The sequence below is a fragment of the Acomys russatus genome, chromosome 15, assembly GCF_903995435.1.
Source record: "Acomys russatus chromosome 15, mAcoRus1.1, whole genome shotgun sequence".
Classification (NCBI taxonomy): domain Eukaryota; kingdom Metazoa; phylum Chordata; class Mammalia; order Rodentia; family Muridae; genus Acomys; species Acomys russatus.
The window spans coordinates 55,139,839-55,159,721 of NC_067151.1; the positions used below are offsets into that span (position 1 = coordinate 55,139,839).

The 19,883-nt window shown below is 38.0% G+C and overlaps 1 protein-coding gene across 1 annotated transcript; it reads right to left on the reverse strand.

Moving 5' to 3' along the window:
* Window positions 1-70: 70 nt before the first annotated feature.
* Window positions 71-17,617, reverse strand: Tdo2 (tryptophan 2,3-dioxygenase). The gene is made up of 12 exons (XM_051156916.1): window positions 17,583-17,617; window positions 17,262-17,376; window positions 15,932-16,022; window positions 14,605-14,675; window positions 13,314-13,441; window positions 11,986-12,172; window positions 10,343-10,450; window positions 7,648-7,759; window positions 6,001-6,058; window positions 4,682-4,761; window positions 3,733-3,823; window positions 71-646 (listed from the first exon to the last, which is right to left on the reverse strand). Exons 1-12 carry the CDS (start codon window positions 17,615-17,617, stop codon window positions 493-495), a joined length of 1,230 nt encoding a protein of 409 aa, XP_051012873.1. The 3' UTR covers window positions 71-492.
* Window positions 17,618-19,883: the final 2,266 nt, after the last annotated feature.

Consider the following 19,883-nt stretch of genomic DNA (forward strand, 5'->3'; position numbering starts at 1 on the left):
ACAGACTTCTGCCACTGCTCATAAAGATTCGCAGCAAAGCCATGTTTTACAAGCAATGAACAGCCAAAACTTAGATGTATTATTTGAAGATATATTTGAATAAATGTTTGTACAGAATGACAGTATTTTTTTTGCATCTATAATATAAAGCAAATGCTCAAAAAGCTTTATAAAGAATGAGACAATGAGGTAATGACGGTGAATTGGTTCTATTGATGTGTCAGTGTAAATTGAGTTTTAACAGCAACACGTTCTATATATGATGCTGCTGACATTTTTACTGAATTAGTTTTCATCGCAGTGCTTAATCTGCTTAGTCTTACATCATCACAGTACACAAGATTATAAAATTGTTTCCAGGATTGGACCAAAACAGCATGTCACTGAACTACATATACAAACACATCATAATAATCATGTATTATTCATAAACATTTATAAGGTAAAAGGCAGACTGAGACTCCTGTAGTCTTCACAGATGTTTGGAAGAACTTAATCCGATTCTTCGCTGCTGAAGTACGAGCTGTCACTGTACTCTGCTGTGTAAAGGAATTTATGGATGATTGGATTCATCTTCGGTATCCAGTGTCTGGGAACTAGGTATGTTGAGAGGTTAAATAAATCCACAAACACCTTGTACCTGTCGCTGGAAACATATACATGCAGACATGTTAGAATGGATCACTGGAAACATACACATGTTAGGATGTGCCACTGGAAACATATATACACAAACATGTTATGAAATTTTTTGATATGAAAAAATGTTCTACTCTATAATTTTTATAAACTATTTCACTTAAAAGTTACTATTCAACATTATATCTTACACATCATATAAATATCATATATAGGTTAGTTTCTAGGTTGTAAGGTACTAATGTTATGTAATTTTTAGTGAGTCATAGATTAATATTTATAAACAATAATGTGTTTGACTCAGACCACAGTGATCTAGATTAAATCTTGAGTCATTACTGTGATATTGTTTTCATGTAGCTAAGGCTGTGTCCTTATTCAAATTTATTTAACATTTATTTTAAATAAATATGTTATTTAAATAACATTTATGTGTATGTATCTATGAGGGTACATGCATTTAAGTGCAGAAACTGGTGAGGCCAGAGGTTTCAGGTCCCTCTGGACCTGAAATTATAGGCAGTTGTAAGTTGATGTATCTGGGTGTTTAGAAGCAAACTCTAGAGAAAAAGTAAATACTTTTAAGAGCTGAGACATGGCTATAGGCACCTCATTTTTTATTGTAAAAGGCTGGTATGTAAAGATATAATAAAAAATGGAGTTCTTAGTTGCTCGCTGGCAAATATTTCCTAACAGCAAAGTAGCTGTCATGTAACTTCTATGAAGGATTAATAAATTTAAATATCATCTTAGCTTCATTATATATTTATAGATTGGTTTCCATATGGAAATTGCCTTTCTGTTTGTTAGCTAGCTAGTTTAAATGGTAGTTTTAAAATAGCAAAGGCAGGTAATGTTTTATGGAGGAAGAACACTTGTCTTTGAAGTCAGCTACATCTGGTTTGGAATACTGCTTCTGTCACTTGTCACACATGGGGCCATGGAGACGAAGCTGAAGAGTCCATCTCTCTTAAAGTAAAGCTTACTTATGCCCTCTGGGCAGGACTTTGTGAGGGTTAGTGAGAGAATGATGCCCTAGAAACATCACCCGGGTTCATTATGTCTAGGTTGGGCTATGTGTTTACTTTGTACAGAAACCATTGGCTATTTTTTGCAATAGAATTTATTATCAAAGGAAAGTGAATAGACATAATAGTAAGAATTTCAACTTGTATATTTTATTCATTAGCTCTCATGGTAGTAAAGTGTTGTGAAAATTAATATTCCACAAAAAGAGAACATAAACTTCCCAGAAACTGTGCTACCATGTTTTGTTTGTTTTTTGTTTTTCAAGACAGAGCTTTTCTGTGTATCTTTGACTGTCCTGGAGTCACTTTGTAGATGAGGCTGGCCCTGAACTCACAGAGAATCACCTGACTCTGCTGCCCAGAGTGCTGAGATTACAGGAGTATACCACCGTGCCCAGCTGCACTACCATGTTTTAAGTCCTGAATATACACTGACCTTTCCTTATAGACATTGAGAAAAGTCATTCTGTAGATAGTCAGAATTTGTCTTAATATAAAACAGGTGCATGAAGAAACATATAATTTTGCTTGTGTAACTTGTCTGGCAAAGATATTAAGTGGATTAATGGTGACACTTTTAGTCTGATCAAAACTTGAGCTAAAATCATAAATAGACACCTCTAACCACCCTGCCCCGCTTTAGAGAACATCTCAGAAGAAGGGACCAAAAGAACATAACAGGCAAAAGATAAGAAAATGGGCCATGGTATGCTATCTTCTGGGCATGATTCAGCCATTCAATTCATGAATTCAATGCAGCTGTGCTTGCCTACACGAGAAGTGTGGTTTGTCAACCAGCAGCCACTGATGGAAGAAGGGTTCCTGAGGTCTGTCACCACCTTCCCCACTGATCTGGTGGCTACTGATGCATATGGCCATTGGAGGATCACAGACACCAGGTGAGCAATTACTGGTGAGCCCAGCAGGCTCCAAGGAAGAGTTCTGAACCCAGGGCCATACAGGTGGCTGTGGTTAAGTGGGCAGGATCTCAAACAAGCAAAAGTATATGAATAAAGAAAAGGTACTTGTAGGGAAGACACTAGGTTGATATGAATAGGAATGACACAAGAGAGTCCCACTCATAAGGGTGAGAGTAATCAGAATACACGTATGAGAACGCAAGGAGTAAGTTTGGTTAACTGTTGTACCAGCCAAGGACAATGCATGCCGTAAGCCTAGACCTCCTGTTCAGATCTAGCCAATGGACAGCTCATTCTCCACGGTTGTGGGGAAAATGGGGACTGCCTCTGACATGAGCTCCAGTGCCCCCAGATTGATCACTTCTCCCTTGGTGGGGAGGCCTGGCGGCCACACAGAGGAAGGGGAAGCAGGCTATCCATTGAGACCTGATAGGCTGTGGGCATATGGTAGTGGAGGAGGTACCCTTCTGTCTGAGGTCTAGGGGAGGGAAGTAGGGCAGAAGAGAGAGGGAGGGTGGGAATGGGAAGATACAAGTGAGGGGATAACATTCGGGATAGAATCTGAGCAAATTAAAATAAAAACAAAGAGACAAACAAACAAACAAACAAACAAGCTTGCACCAGAATGAATTGAAGACATTTCCTCCTAGATGCAAACATTACTAAGTCCTCTGTAACCATGGTTCTCAACCTCCTTGATTCTGTGACCCTTTAATACTGTTCTTCATGTTGTGGTGACCCCGCTCATAAAATTAGTTTTGTTGCTACTTCATATCTGTAATTTTGCTATTGTTATGAATTGCAACGTAAAGATCTATTTTTCCCAATGGTCTGAGGGGACCCCTCCCTATGAAAGGGACATTGGGGTCACGACCCACAGGTTGAGAACCACTACTCTACACCATTGTTGACTCAGCAGCCAATGATATCAGACCTACCTTTTGTCACAGGATGACAAGGATAAAGTTCTTTAACTAAGAATTTTATATAATTACCTTGAGTTTCCATAGGAAGATTGGCATCTAACTAGAATGTGCTATTAAGAGTTCAGACAGAAGCAAATGTAACTTTTCCAAAGTGATATGCATAGACCTACAGACACCAAGACTTGCAGACTTCAACCATGATGAGAAGCCCCAACTTACCTCACAGTTGAGCGCAGGTAATGATAGCCTGAGGATCCCCCAGTGCCAGCCTTGGTGCCCAGCATCCTGTGCACCATGCACACATGATTATCTAGACAAACATACAAATTGACTGCATGAATATTTCTTCTGCCATTAGCTCCGCAGTGCTCTAAAACCAAAGGGCTGGTAATGGTGATTGCTTTAGCAAAGGCTGACAACATATCACTTAGCCAGATGGAAAGGTCAAATACGAACCCCAGATGAGACCATCAGGTTGCCTAGCACCAGTGTGGCTTAGGCTATGTGCATTTTAATCCATCCTTCATTGCATTTAGCCTGTGAGAACAGTAACTAGAAGAAAGGGCCACATAAGGACTTTCATGGGTCCTTCTCATTTGTTTTTCAGTAGGACCCTTCCTCCAGGAAAAATAAAAATAAAAATACTGGAAATTATACACTGGAAGGTCACCATGTTAAGTTATATAAGTCAAGACCCAGGAGAGATGGAGAATATATGGAATGAGAGAGTTCTGAGGGGTAAGAAAGATAATACTCCATGTGTTCTCTAATTCGGGTCTAGTTTTAAAAACACCTACATGAACATGCAAATAGGGCCCTGTGCAGGGAAGAAGGCACCAGATAGGAAGGAGACAGAAAGGGGATGTTGGTGGCAGGGAGGATATAAAGGACACTGATGTCTGGGTATGTAAAGATCATGAGGAAACCCATCATTTCACCAACCAAGCGAAAGTTTACTAAAAGCTAATGCAATAAAACAAAATAAAGCAAATGATTTTATTTTAAAGGCATTGGAACGAGGAGAAAACATTATATATCAAAAACTGACACAATGCTCACTTTTCCTTTTCATTCTACAATAAATTAAAGCATTTTTTAAAAATCCCTGAAATGTCTTGTGGTAAAGGCATAGGGTGTGGGTAAGGGGACTTGAGGGAGGAGGACTCACATCTCCATTTGGTCATGAGCGTGTCTATGTCCATAAGCGAGGTCAGCAGCTGGAAAGGGACCTGGAATCGAGGCTCCTCCCTACAGGAAACAACAGTAGGAAGTCCTCTCTGATTAAGAAAACCCAGTGCATCCAGGCAGGCCAGAGTGTCTGTGTGTTGGCCCTACTCACCTTCCAGTCAACTCCGTGTACTTAGGTGCTGTACACCCTTCACATTGTCATCTCAGTCCTTGGTTATTTAACACAAAAAAATGGGAATGACACTATTCAATGCCCAGCATTTGCGTGGAGTTTAGAAAGTTCCATATAATATGTACGAGGTAACCAGCCAACAACTCTTGCCTGATACTGTCTTATTAAAAGGGAGACATATACAGTATCTTAAATAGAATGCTAAAGGCAACCAAACACTTCTAAGCAGATACTAAACAGTGAAAACATAGATGGTTCCTATGCCCCCTAGTGTGCTGGGATTTCTTTTTCCATCTAAGACATAAACATTCTTGAAACATTTTGCACTTAGAATATCCATTTATTTTAATAGGAGGAAAAAAGAACACTAAAAGATTTTGTTTCTTCTAATTCTGAAGAAACAGATCCCAGAGAATGTACAAAATTAAAACATACAAATAAAGCATTCTATAAAGAGCCCCTTGCCACTTGTTTGTCACCGTAATCATTATGCCTGAACACACATTCATGGGCCACATGGGAAAAGTGAACACTCAGCCGACCCTGAAAACATTATAGACAGTAAGGATAATTTTACATGAAACCACTGACCAAGTAGACAACTTTTTTATGAGACATTTTCATTCACCCACTTTTCATTTAATTTTTATTATGTGGTCTTTATGCAGGGCACGTGCACGCAATGGATGGAGTATCTTTGAACAGGAGGTAACCTGAGGGAGTCAGCTCTCTGCTTCTACCATGGAGGTTCTAGGAATCAAATTCAGGATGTCCAGCTTAGTGGCAAGTCCCCTTACCAACTCACCAATCTCATTGGCTTCCAACTTTCTAAGGAAAGATTACCTTTGGCCTTTGGGCCGCTTAATGACTGACACACGCAGTACTTTTTATAATTAAGAGACAATGTGTATTGGGTTGTCTAACACATGAATAAAACCAGCCCACTACATGAGGAACATCAGAATTGTTACTTAAAGTAAGTATCCTCTGTTTTTTTTCCCCAAAATAAAATTACTATATTAAATTTTGATTGCAATTTATAAACGATATCCTTGATATATCCTCCATATCTACTTGCTAGTTTCACTTCCATTTCCCTTTTTTGTTTTGTTTAGTGTTCTTTTTACCTGTAAAAATATATCATCAGAGCTCCCTGGAGTGCACGGTACGACAGCCGCCGTTCACCTGTAGGATATCAGCAAGGTTTCAGCATTAGAATGCCTTCCTTGTGCTAGGGATTGAGCAGTAAGCCCTAACATCCAGTAGGCAAGAACTTTTACAACTGAGCTAGAGTTCACAGCAAGTCTCAAGTCGATAGGTAATTTAAGACAATAATATTAATTTGAATCATCATCTTCAAACGTTAAATGTTCTATGTGTTTTCAGAGGCAGAGACCAACATTTTTCTTTAAATTTTTGTTCCTTAGCTTGATCTTAATAATCTACAGTTCTGAAAGGCAAATTAGTATGTAGCTATATATATTTTTATATCTATTTAATATTATATATTATAAAATCATTTAAATTTATTATTCATATTATTATAAATATATTACTAAATTTATTTTATAAATAAATTATTGTTTATATAATAATATGACGTATTATTTATATTAATTATATTAATCATGATAAATTTAACATTAAACATATAGATTATTTTAGATTATCAAATATGTTAAGTGGTATATTAGAGCCTATATAAAGAATAAGAAACTCCTGTGATCCATGTATTTTTCCGTTGAACAAATACAGTGCTTCACTCTTCAAAACCTAACAAGATTCACTTCATCCCCTACTTGAAAGTGATTTGTTGTTTAGTCTGTTGGTTTATTTTGAGTGTGGTGGTGCACATCTACAATCCCCAGTACTCAAAGGCAGGGAGATCATGGATATAAAGCTATCCTGGGCAATACAATAAGATTCTATCTGAAAAGAAACCAAAACTTGTGGGGCTGTTTTCTAATTCACATCAAATTGGTTTCCTAGAGTGAAGCCGGTAAGCTAAAACAATGCTTTGCCCTCATCGTGAGAACAAAAGTTTAGCCATGCTTCACCGAGGATTTCCAGATGAGGGGGCCTAGTGACTGGTGCTACCCTACGCCACTGCTACGCTCTGTATCATACTCTGTATGATAAAATAAAATGACCAAATAGGGAATGAAGTGAATCTTGTTATTTTCTGAGGAGTGAATCACTGTATGGGTTCAACTGAAAAATACATGGGTCATGGGAGCGACTTATTCTTTGTATTGGGCTGCCCTAATTTACCACTTAACATATTTGACAGTTTAAAATAATATATATGTATAATAATAATTATATAGTTAATATATTAATTTGCCCTTAAGACCTACAGATCATGACGTTCAAGCTAAGGAACAAAATTTTAAAGTCAGCATTGGCTTTTTTTTTTTTTTTTTTAAATCCAAAACCACATAGAACAGTTAACTATTTAATTTAATATTTAAAATTTTAGAATTGAAAATTCTAAAAAGTTTTTGGAATACCTTACAATAAGAATTTCCCTTGGCACCAGTACATATATAGCATACAATATGGAAATGTTGACTACTGTCTTGTAACTATACTGAACAAGCAAGCTGGTTAATGCAGGCCTGCCAGACATAGTATTTACCCATTTCTTGCTTCTCTAAGTAAGTAAACAATTCTTGCCTGAGTTCCCCCAAATTGGGCTTGACACACAGTCTTGTGACTTTTTGTCCTCACGCGTATGTGGTTGAGGCGTAAGTCCCTTAGGACAGCACACCTACCTTTTCTCATTAGATGTTCATGATGCTCCTCATCGAACAAGCACAGCAGAACCTCTTTCTGCTTCCGGTACTCGGCCATCTGTTCCTCTTTTTCTTGAGACTCTTCTTTAGCCTTAAGGGAAAAAATATCACTTTATTCTTCCAAAGAAGAGAGCAGACTGCTGTTTTAGAATGCATCCCTTAGGAGAACTAGAGTCTCAGCTTGCAAGAAGGGTATGCCTCGAGAGTACATTGTTAGCACGGATGCTCCAATGTGGAAGATACGTCTTACAAGTAGGAGTCTTCTAAATGCTTTCTGTTCTTTCCTTTTACTTATGTTTAAATAATTCAGTAATATCATCTACTCTTCAGAAAAACCATTAGAGATGGACTAAAATGAATTACAAGTGATCTGTACTGAACTTGTTTTAAATAATAATCATTTAACATAGAGGTGATGCAAGTCTTAGAAAACAGAAAATCAGAACAACTATTAATTCTATATTGACTATTGTAGACTATAGGTACAGTTTATTAAAAATAGTTTGTATCATGTTTTTATTCAGCTGCTATCTTTTTGACTGGTTATAGAAAGTCTACTTTATTTGCCTATCCCACTGTTTCATTTACTATTGGTTAATAGGGCAGTAGCAGATTAGCTAGCCAGTCATCCTCAGTCCACCTGAGAAAGTACCCTGTGGGTTAGATTATTCGATTATTAAGTAAAGGTTCACAGGAAAATGACACCTAAAAACTGTAATTAAACATTCGAATTACCTCACTTCAAATGCATTATCTTACAGGAATAAGATGTGGTGCAATTAGTCACCCAAGCACAGCATTAAAAACACAGACAGCACTATACAGGAATAGGAGCATCAGAGTGACAGCAGTAAGAAAGATGAAAAGCTCTGCCTGGTGATAAACATCTTAAACTGGGAGGATACAGAGCACAGAGCACAGCTACTGGGCAGAGCTCAGCGGGTTTGGACCGTGTGATATACAAAGCCTTAGGGTCTGTGTTACAGCTGTCTACCTTTCTCTTGAAAACAGCAAGGGAGCACAGGAGGCTTTAGGCAGGAGGGAGAGGTCATCAGGCATGCATTTTGGACTGCAGAACAGAGAACGAACTGGAAGGCCTACAATGGGGAAGGCATGGGACAGTAAAGAAAGTTTTGCTTTAATAGAAATCTGCATTTGAGTCATGGTGAAAGGTGTAGAAACAGATATGTGAGATGTGAGATCTAGTGGAAGATAAAATCTGGCAGTATTCAGGCTCCCCTCCAAAATATTGTTGAGGAGACTGTAGGAATGGCTTGGTGGTTAAGAATACTTGCTGTTACTGATGGTTCAGTTCCCAACACCTACATCTTTATTCACAACCATCTGTAAACTCGAATCCCAGAGATCCAGCACTCTCTTCAGACCTCTGAAGGCATCAACTGGAGCACATATACATTATACATTATATATAATCTGTAATATGTAATATATAGTATATAGTATATATGCAGACAAAATACTCATACATATAAAAATAAAATAAACAAATCTTTAAACCTTTTTTAAAAGTAAAAAGTTGAAGAAGAGTAGTGACAAAGACCACTACTACTTGTCTTACTTGACAATTAAAGACTCTTAGCAAGAAAACATTCTTAACTCTGAGAAGAGTGGGTCCAGTTGAGGGCTCATGGGAAGGAATTTTTCTATTTAATTTTTTTTTTTTTTTGCTTATTTTTAAAGGACCAAGAGAACATACCAAGTAGAACGTTAAGTACATGATCTGAAATCTCAGGAGACATTCAAGCTGGAGATAAATGTGTGAGACTCACTGGTGAATACCTAGAGCTGAGGCAGAAGGTGAAATGACCAATTAAAGAGACAGAGAGAGAGAAGAGCTAGAGAATTAGCTGTGGGCATGATGCATGTCGCTGAGAGTGGTTATTAGATTTATACATGTGAATGTCACTCGTGAGTGAGGAGGTATAAAGGCAGTGGGATGAGGGGTAGATGGGTGACAAAGACATAAGTAGCCCAACTGTCACTGAAATGCTTCAAAACATGAATCTATCATCATAATCCTTTGGGGGTAGATACCCTTACTTTCTATTTTTGCCTACAAGAAAAGTCATGCAAGAAGTTAAGTAACATTCATTGTCACAGAGGTCAACCATTAAGAGGAAAGTTGAGCCCATATCACATAACTTTAAAGTATATGCTTTAAAATCCCCATCTCAAGATGGCAAGTTGAGTGACTAGAGAAGATGAACCATGAAGGCAGAGTGAGAGACCCAGGAATAAAATTCAGAAATAACCTCATTTTTTAAAAAAAGCAAATTGGTCTTGTGGCCAATGAAGAGGACATAGCAAAAACAAGAGCAAAAGAAAAGTTAAGTGGTCAAATATATTTGTCTATTTGCTCTCTTCTACGCTGGTTGTGTCTTGAATTGATAAAAATATACAATTTTCCATAAGGATAAAATTTATACCAATACTGTTTACAATATGTAAAAATATTTTTATAAGAAAGGTCTTAATTTAGCACCATTTTTATATCATTGGAGAAAGCTAAATAAATCATGTAATATGTATGTAGCCCAAGAAGATATATTCATAAAAAGCACATTATAAAGAACATTATGAAAATAGTACACAGTTTATGGGTTAAGTTTCTAATTCTTTTCACAGTATGTTAATGGCACGAATTCACACTTACCTGAATCCTTAAGAATTGCTCTTCCAAGCCTTTCAAGATATTTTCTTCAAACTTTCCCCAGAAATTAAATCCATGTGGCTCTAAGCCAGGCGTTCTTTCCAGCCATGCCTTAGGTAAATAATTATTTATGTGAATAAATGGTACATGCAAACTATTAATAAGTCTTTATAATTTTGAGAAACATGTTAGTTTACTTGTAAAACTTTGTCTTTTCCCTTCATTGTGCTAACGTATTAAATAGCCTCACTATGTTGTGTCTGCTGAGTCTCTGAGCACCATCATAAAGAGTTAACCCTTCAGATCATGCAGAATGAAGGCATCTTCTCCTAGAGTCTGTGATCACATCCAGACACCATCTTACTGACTTCTGATTAATTTTAATGCATATTTTAAAGCAATATAAAAGTGTGATATGTATAAGATACAATTTATCCTTTTCAAAGACACTGAAATATGGAATCACTCGCTTTAAAATAAAATAATTAAATAATTACTTTATATAGTTTATTTCTGCTTTGAATGTCATGTATATCTATCTGCGTGTGGATTTGCACATGTGTGTACAGTGGCTACTGAGGCCAGGAGATAGCAGTAAACGTCCTGGAGCTGTACACACCATGTGAGGTACCCTATGTTGGTATATGGAACCAAATTGTTCATCCCTGGAAAACCAGTAAGTGCTCTCCAGCCTTCGAGCCATCTAGCCAGCCCCTCCTGGAATCATTCCAAGACTACAAATCACCTTGTAGCTTAGAAAGCAAAATGATTTTATACACACCTATCATTTCTTACTTAGCCTCCATTTAGTTTTGAAAGTAACTTCTTATTTATTTTACTAAGCCTTAATAAGTTTTTTTCGGTAAGATGTAGACAATAGTAGCCTAGATTCACACTTACAACACCCAGATTAAAGAACGGGGTATAACTCTATAAAAATATGTGTAACTTGCAAAGAGCAAAGCTTAGTGACAAAAATCAAGACAAATCTTAGACACTATTTATAAATTCCCAGAAAAAAAAAACTATATAAGGAGGGAATTTTCTTGAAGAGGACATTCTTAGTAGTTTCATCAGTAAAAAATTCTCAGTATAGATTTTCAATTACGCTACATTTCAGAGAAACACAGTTAACTGAACAATCAAGCACAATCAAGGCAAGACATCAGCGAACTGAATATTTCTCATTAGGGATATTTGATAGGATAATTCAATGAGATGACAGGGTGCTTAGGTATTGACATACAATTATAGAAATCTTGTTAAATTTCTCAAGAAGAGACTTGATACCCTGTGAGCATACACAGGGGGTGGAGGTCCCCCTCAGTCACAGTCATAGGGGAGGGGAGTAAGGGGAAAATGGGAGGGAGGGAGGAATGGGAGGATACAAGGGGTGGGATAACAATTGAGATGTAATATGAATAAATTAATAAAATATATTAAAAAGAATTTCTCAATAAGATTCTTAACCATGTAAATGTTTTAGTAAGCTTGATTGCAAGTTTAGCAGGTTCTTTTGTTTCTATCTTTGCTTACCATGAAAGTAGCACCACTTTGATAAGAGTGTTAGAGAGTTCTGATACAGCTGACACTGTATTAGCAAGAGGTTGAAGCGCTCCCGGGTGGGGGCACTCATATGCTCCTACCTCCACCAGCTGCAGCAGTGTCTGTTCCTGCTCTGATTTCAGCAGCAGCTCATTGTAGTCTCCTCCGAAGTTATCGCGGTAGTGTCTCCTGTTGTAAGGGACTCTCAGGCTCTGGAGAACCCCTATCTTATTTTCCAGCAGCCGGAACTGCAGACTCTGGAAGCCCGATGCTGGAGATAGGTACTCTCTGAGAATAGGCGTGAAGAGGAAAGGAAAGAGCAAGGACAAGATGAGATTGTTTCTTCCTGGAATGGCTCCTTCCAAAGAGAGAGTTTGTCACAACTAGCAGTAGCAGACAGCCACCGGGGGAATTCTACCTAAAGAGCTCCGTATGTAAATAAGAAACATGGGGTGCTTAAACATCACTGACACTGTGGACCACATTGAAGTGCATAGTTTCAATAGCTATGAAATGCCATACATTTTAGTATGTGTAATGAATATTTTAGTATATATTAATTTATAGACATGATACATTATATACATTTTTCACAAGAAAACATTGAATAAATATACACATAATAATAGTGTGCATTTGTGTGACACTTTTTCCTTCGTAAGAAAACAACAGACAGAAATTGGTGTTTTTCCACAGTGGCAAAAGATTGCATGCAAATATTATTTAATCCCATCTCCCAGTGCTAATGATGAATATTATCATCCCCCTGCCTAGCAGGGCATCCGTGAGATAGCATAACTACAAACATTGAAATGTTGACTGGCCTAGAGATGATACTAAACCATCAAAACTCTTACACCTTGCAAATCCCCTAAGTGATGCTGGGACTCTAATTTTTTTTTAACGCTATCACAGATAACTTGACTCCTTTTTTTTTTTTTTTTTTTTTTTTAACTTTCATATTACACCATGTGATGGACTCAGTTTAGATTTCTTGAGAAATTTTCTTCTCTAATTTAAAAAAAAAATTCAAGTCCATATTCGGATGCAGATATAAATGCACAGACATATACAGATGGCTTTGTGTGTTTTGAAAGTTAGAGCTAAAACTGACAATATATAATGAAAATGACATTTTGGTTGAAATATTTATTTTAGACTATTATTATGTCTTATATTTTCATAGTGTAGGCTATTTAAGCCAGTTTACACCCGATAGGACTCCTTTGTTGTATGAAATTAGTGCATCATCTAGTTTCATATCTAAAAACTAGTCATGAAATGTTTTTAACCACCTCTTAAATATTTTGTGATCAAAACCCCGAGTGTCCTTTGCGTGCTAATGGGTCAGGCTTCTCCTTTATGCCACACGTTTATAGAACTGAAATGAGTTAGGGAACCCACTGCATTCTAAACTGTAGGTGCACACCTGAAATCGTTGAAGTCCAAGGCAGTCATGGTCTCCAGCACAGAGAACTGCTGAACCAGGAGCTTGAGGATGACCACCACACGGTGCATCCGCGTCATCACCTTGAGCATGTTCCTCTCATCCCTGACCTGGTGGGAGAGGAAAAAAACCATGAGTAATTGGTTGGATTTTTGAGAAGATACAGAATAGATTATTTAAGACAACGGACTGCTATCGCTTTTGTGTAAATATTAACAGAGGTACTTAGAACTAACATTTTCCATAAATATTTTAAGATAATAGCAATTCTGAATTGCATAGAAGATTTTTTTTTTTTTTTACAAAATGTAGTTTATTTCCTGGTTTTTTTTTTTTTTTTTTGTTTGTTTTTTTTTTTTTTTTTTTGTTGTTGTTGTTGTATATTTTTTGAGACAGGGTTTCCATTGTTAGCCCTGACTGCCCTGGTCCCACTTTGTAGACCTGGCCTCAAACTCACGAAGATCCTCCCTCCTCTGCCTCCTGAATGCTGGGATTACAAGCATGCACCACCAAGGCCAGCTTCTTTCTATTCTTAAAAGTAGAAAATTACATGGATGCAAGCTAGAAGCTATCCAGTAGAACACCTTACTCTGATTTCAAAGCATGTTTCTGTAAGAAAAAAAGCTTAGCGCACCAGAGAGCCATCTAGGGAAAGGTTAGATACGTTAATAAATCTATTCACCTAGTCTACACTAGAAGCCCAGGTTGACACTGACAAGCCATGGTGCTGTACTCACATGAGAGAGCAGTAGACGTTGGGGAAGAGAGGAGAGAGGAGGAGGGCGCGAAAGAAGAGGAAAGAGATAGATGGGGGATGGGGGGAAGGAAGGGAGGAAGAAGATGGGAGATGGATGGTACAGTTGCACTTCTGGCCCCTGGGTGCTGTTCTGCCTTCTCTCATCTTTGTCTTCCTGCTCTTTCCCCGTTCTTTCCTTCACTTCCTTTTTAAATTCTCTCATCTAACCCATTTTGCTTTCCCTCCACCTATCTTGCTATAGGTAATTCTAAGTAGAAATAGAGTTCTGTTACCAGCTAGCAACTATCATTGCTACTCATGTAATCGACCACATTTATAACAGCATCTTAAAGAGAACAGTGAGTCTTTGAAAAGGACTTGAAGACTGGAAATATGTTGAAACTTCTTAGAAAGAATCTCCAAAAACTCTTAAGTAGCTTCAGTATTTAAGTATTGGTTACAATGTTTAGTTTATGTTTTCTAAATGTTTTTTAAAAGGTAGACAAAATTGATCGGTGTAATGACATTGACACTTACGTGGCCGTTTTGGAAAATCTCTCGAACAGAATCTAGTTCCCAGAGGATTTGTTTAAACCAAAGTTCATAAGCTGTAATTTTTAAAAAGTCAGTTAGAAAGTTACAGGTGCCCCTTTGACTGCAATTATAGGACATATAATTTTAACTACATGTTATAACACATAACTTTAAAACTGACACATGTGAGCATGGACCCATATTTGTGCTAGAAACAAACATTTAATTTAACTATCTCTAAGTTTTGAATTTCCGATATATTGGATATTTTACTTTATTTCATGTATTTATTATTATTACAGTGGTTCCTCCTCATAGACATATTTGTTTAGGTCTTTTAGTATGGCACACACAAAGAATTCTCGCTTCCTATATGGATGCCTGCTGCTCAGCTTTCTCCCTCCACTGATGAACCTAGATCAAAACTGAAAAGACATATATTGGTGAAGTAGTGTTTTGTTGTTTTGTTTTTGTTTTGTCGTTTGCTTGCTTTGAGGTTGCTGAGATTTGGCTATTCTTTGTTTCCAAAAATCTAGGGAACTGGGATCCCAAAACAGGTAAGAAAGCAGATAGCCTATGGATCAAACAGCAACAGCAAAACCTCATACTGATCACATCGCAAATTGACAGGCCCCTGTCTTCTCAGAGAGTCAGCCTCCTGCTGCAGACAAAGGGCAAGAACTCATTGAAAGGAAAATGTGTGTGTGTTGACTGGAGCAGAACTCCTTGACAGACACACAACATAACACAGAACTGACAACTGGACAGTAAGGATTCTTAATACTTGTGGATCATGGGCCTATTAATATACATATTTGTGAAAATGTGCACATAAGAGTGCAAGGCCCTTATGAAGGCACACTTGCCAGCTTGAACACTAGTATCCAGAAATAGAAACTCTGATAAATGTTACCAACTATACAAACTATGTGTTTCTGCTTAATACTACACTTTTATAAAATTATTTGGATTTTAATAAATTATTAGAACTTATTTCTGGAAAGTAGATTTTTCAGTGCTCCATAAAAAAAATAATAGTGGCATCTTTGCTTGCAAATCCTTTGTGACATTCCACAAGCTGAAAAGTCTCTCTTGAATTAAGGACAAAACTGGAGTCCTGTCCAATCTAACTTGCAGTGAAGGAACACAAAGATGATGGACAAAAGCCCAGACAGGTTCCTGTTATATTTTTGTATCACACAAAATATTCTTAAGAGTATCTATCAAATATTCCTTGGGCTTGTACTACCTTGCAGAAGAAAGAGTGATTGCATTATTTGTGAGGAATAATTGCAACACTAGTTAGTTGTTTCTGGCCCTGGCAGCTTACCTTGATGAGTTATAATAAAAAGGTGTTCGTCGTGGATTTTATTTCCTTTTATTTCACTTTGAAGCTCTTGTGCATTCAAAATCTTGTCCAACTTTAAATAAGAGAATGAGAAGATGGATTTTACAATTTCAAATCTTGAATCATGGAAATAACACACTAATAAAAAAGCCATCTACAGTTTCCGGGAAAAAAGTCTCCCAAAGTCTCAAACTCTCAAACTTCAATTTGTTTTTTTTTTTTTTTTTTTTTTTTTTCTTCCCCAAATGGTAAATGAGTGTCATCAAAAAAAGTTAAATTTGCAATTTCATAGGGGAGGGTAGTAGTGGGAAAGTGAGAGGGAGGGAGGAATGGGAGTATACAAGGGATGGGATAACAATTTAAATGTAATATGAATAAATTAATTATATATGCATATACATATATACCTATGTGTGTGTGTGTGTATATATATATAACTGCAGTTGCTGTTTAGGAACAGTCAGTGTGATGGCATTGTCCTAGCTAATGCCACTGCACTAAAGTGAATGTGGTGGGAAGCTAACCACAGGCTTGGCCAGCTGCAAGTCTGCAGTACCTTCCTTGCCTCCCGGTAAAATGCTTCTGGAAGGTTCTTACATTGTTTATCAATTCATCTTTACAAACGTATCTAAGAAAATATGAGGAGTTTAGCCATTTTCCATCTGAAAAATTTCAAGCTGAAAATTAACTAAAATAACATCCAAACTCCTTACAGAATGCTCACTTTTATATACTAATAATTTTGAGAAAGCCCTGTGTACCTTTAACATTTCTCCTTTTTTTTTTTTTAATCGTAATTTATTCAGCTTACATCCTCATTGTTATTTGGTGGCTTCTTACAGTGATTTGGGGTTCTAGCCACATCTTTGTATACATGCTGAGCAAACTCTGCCTGCTCTTTTCACGAGAGTTTATCTTTCACAATCATCTGTCCTCATACAGAATTCTCTGCTCCTGCCTCACCTCTTCTAGTGAGGCACATTGCACCCCTTAACGTGCTATAGCAAACTGAAAAGGACATAGGTCTGTATGAACAAAGAAGCCCTAAAGTTCAGAAAACTGTCCATGATTAAGAAAAGACAGGCAAGGGAAAGGCAATGGAGCCAATTTTTTTGTTTGTTTGTTTGTTTTGTTTTGTTTTTGTTTTTGTTTTTCGAGACAGGGTTTCTCTGTGTAGCCTTGGCCATCCTGGACTCACTTTGTAGACCAGGCTGGCCTCGAACTCACAGCGATCCGCCTGCCTCTGCCTCCCTGCCTCCCGAGAGTAGTGGCTCCCAACAGCAGCTGATTCCAGTGAGGACTTTCCACCCACCTGCAAGTAGTTCCCGTAGATCAGTCCTCCGCTGCCAGCTCTGTTTACACCACTTTGTGCTTTGTCTTCTTCATTGCCTTCTATAGATAAATTTTCCAACGTATAGCTGCAGTTTTAGAAAATGACATTTAAAAAAAAAAGAGCTTGAGAAAACACAGTGACAACAATATCAGCAACTGCGAGATCCTGTTACTAATTCTATTTGGTTTCTTAATAAGTGAAGAGAATAATAAGTAAGGTGACTTTTAAGGCTAGAAATTTAGCTGCCTATAAAGTAAGGCTGGAGAGTCCCCCTCCATTTGAACAGAGAAAAACACTTACCCCACACTCTTTCCTAGAAACGGGCACCCACTCATGGTACTGACGCGTCTCCGTAGCACACAGGTTTGCTAGGTCAGTGACAGCATCAAGCTTCTCCGGTAGTGTAGTCCTGCCTTTTATCTATCCTGATGACCAGCCCCAGCCAATCAGCACACAGCTTACACTCTTAGCCAGGATTCATTTGAACCTTATTCACAGCTGAACCTCTGTAACTTGAGGGTGGATATTTGTTGGACGCAGCTTGTTTGCTAGCAGATTGAGCCAAATCGAACCCTTTCGCTTGCCAAGTTGCGCTTTTATATCCAACACAGAACACACCAAATAAATCAATAGAGGCCAAGTCCATGGGCATTTTCATTTAACTACGCAATTCTAATAAAGCTTTCCTATTAGTGTTAGGGACCCTAGAGACAGTGACATTATAGACAAAAGTTTAATCTTTCCAAGTAGGATAGTCTTACAACTTCTAAGGAACAAGAATTGAAATGTTCTTGGGGAAAGAAATTTTACAAACTGCCGCTGCTGAGAGCCCACACCCAGTCCGTGCTAGAGCTCTTCTGGCTTAGCTCTTCTCTCATGATCCTGAGCAGCATACTACACTGACCTTAACAGCTTACATTCAGCTGAGGTATGCCAGTGACAGGGAGGATCCACGTTGGTGCCTGGTGCAAAAAGAGCAATTGCCACTTGTCTACAGTTCTGAAAGATATGAGCCATGCAGTTGCCTTTCTATAAACACCACTTACTGGGTTCATGAATAACAACTTTGAATGCAGTGTGGCCAAGACAGAAGCTCCATCACCCTCTCTATAGTCAATCTGTGCTGCTATTAAGAACTTGACATAGACAGTATTGCCCACTGACCCTACTCCAAAAGAGATATTTCACCTTCAAGTTTCTCAGAGTAATCAGAAGCCAGAACTTGTTTCTAGTCTTAGCTATAACTGTAAACGGGTAATGTGAAAAATAAAAACTGATTTAAATGTTATAGCAACTTCCTCAAGAAACAAAGCTTTTAAATTCGGAAGACCCTGTTGCACATGTAATTCTTTACTTTATTACTGTTTAATACCCTTAAATATATAACTGATAAATACTATAGAATAATTAAATGCTATGTTACTGGAGAGCCTGGGAATCACCACACTCCTATGGTGTACCAGGGTTATAAGCTCTGTGTTCTGGCATGGTCTGGTCGTTGCTTATACACAAGACAGGGCCTTACATAGGGAACGGCTATAGTCCTTGCTCCCTTTCCTGCTGTCCTGGCCCAGAGGGTCTGGGTCCGAGGATGCGGATCCCATTAACTGACTTGCTTTTTTAGCTAGGTAGGTAATTACAAGGAGGAGAGCTAAATGGCTTCTTTTGCTCTTTTTAAGGCTCTTGTGCTGTAAACTGCTCTTCATTTACAGATCATCATGTTAATACAAAGGGTCAGAAAGTTGCTTTAGAAGTTTACTGCACATATTGTCCTTGGCCGGTGCCGTAGTTTGAGCAGGACCCCTGGGCCCAGATCATAATGTTCTTCTTGTAGGTTTCTAGGACCCTCTGGATTCTTCTATTTCCCCATTCTCCCATGCTTCTCTCACCTAGAGACCCAATAGGATGTCCTCCCCTCTGTCCCACTTTCCTGGTAAGTGAAGACTTTCATGGGATATGTCCCTTGGGCTAGTGTCCTGATATAAGTGAGTATATACCCAGATCTAGCAAATGGACAGGACATTCTCCACAGTTGAGTGGAGAGTGGGGTCTGACTTTCACACAAACTCTGATGCCCCATATTTGACCACATTCCCTGGATGGGGAGACCTGTTGGCTTTCAAAGGAAGGATAGCAGGCTACCAAGAAGAGACTTGATACCCTATGAGCATATACAGGGGGAGGAGGACCCTCTCAGTCACAGTCATAGGGGAGGGGAGTAAGGGGAAAATGGGAGGGAGAGAGAAATGGGAGGATACAAGGGATGGGATAACAATTGAGATGTAATATGAATAAATTAATAAAATATATTTTAAAAAATTAAAAAAAAGAAAGTTGTTTTCATTCTGTAAATTAGAGATAGTAGATATCTTAAGAACAAAAGAGTTTCCCTTTTTCTTAACATTGCATTCTGTATGGATCTCCTTACAAGGGTTAGTTTAGTGATTTATTTTCCCAATTCTGGACAAGTCATCCAAATATTCCAAGCTGCTGTATCAGAGAATGGGTAAACAGATGGAGGGTAATGTTCCTCCTCCACTCAGGGCTGGCGGCTGCTGTTGCAGAGCCTGAACACTCTCAGTCTTCATAACATTTGCAATA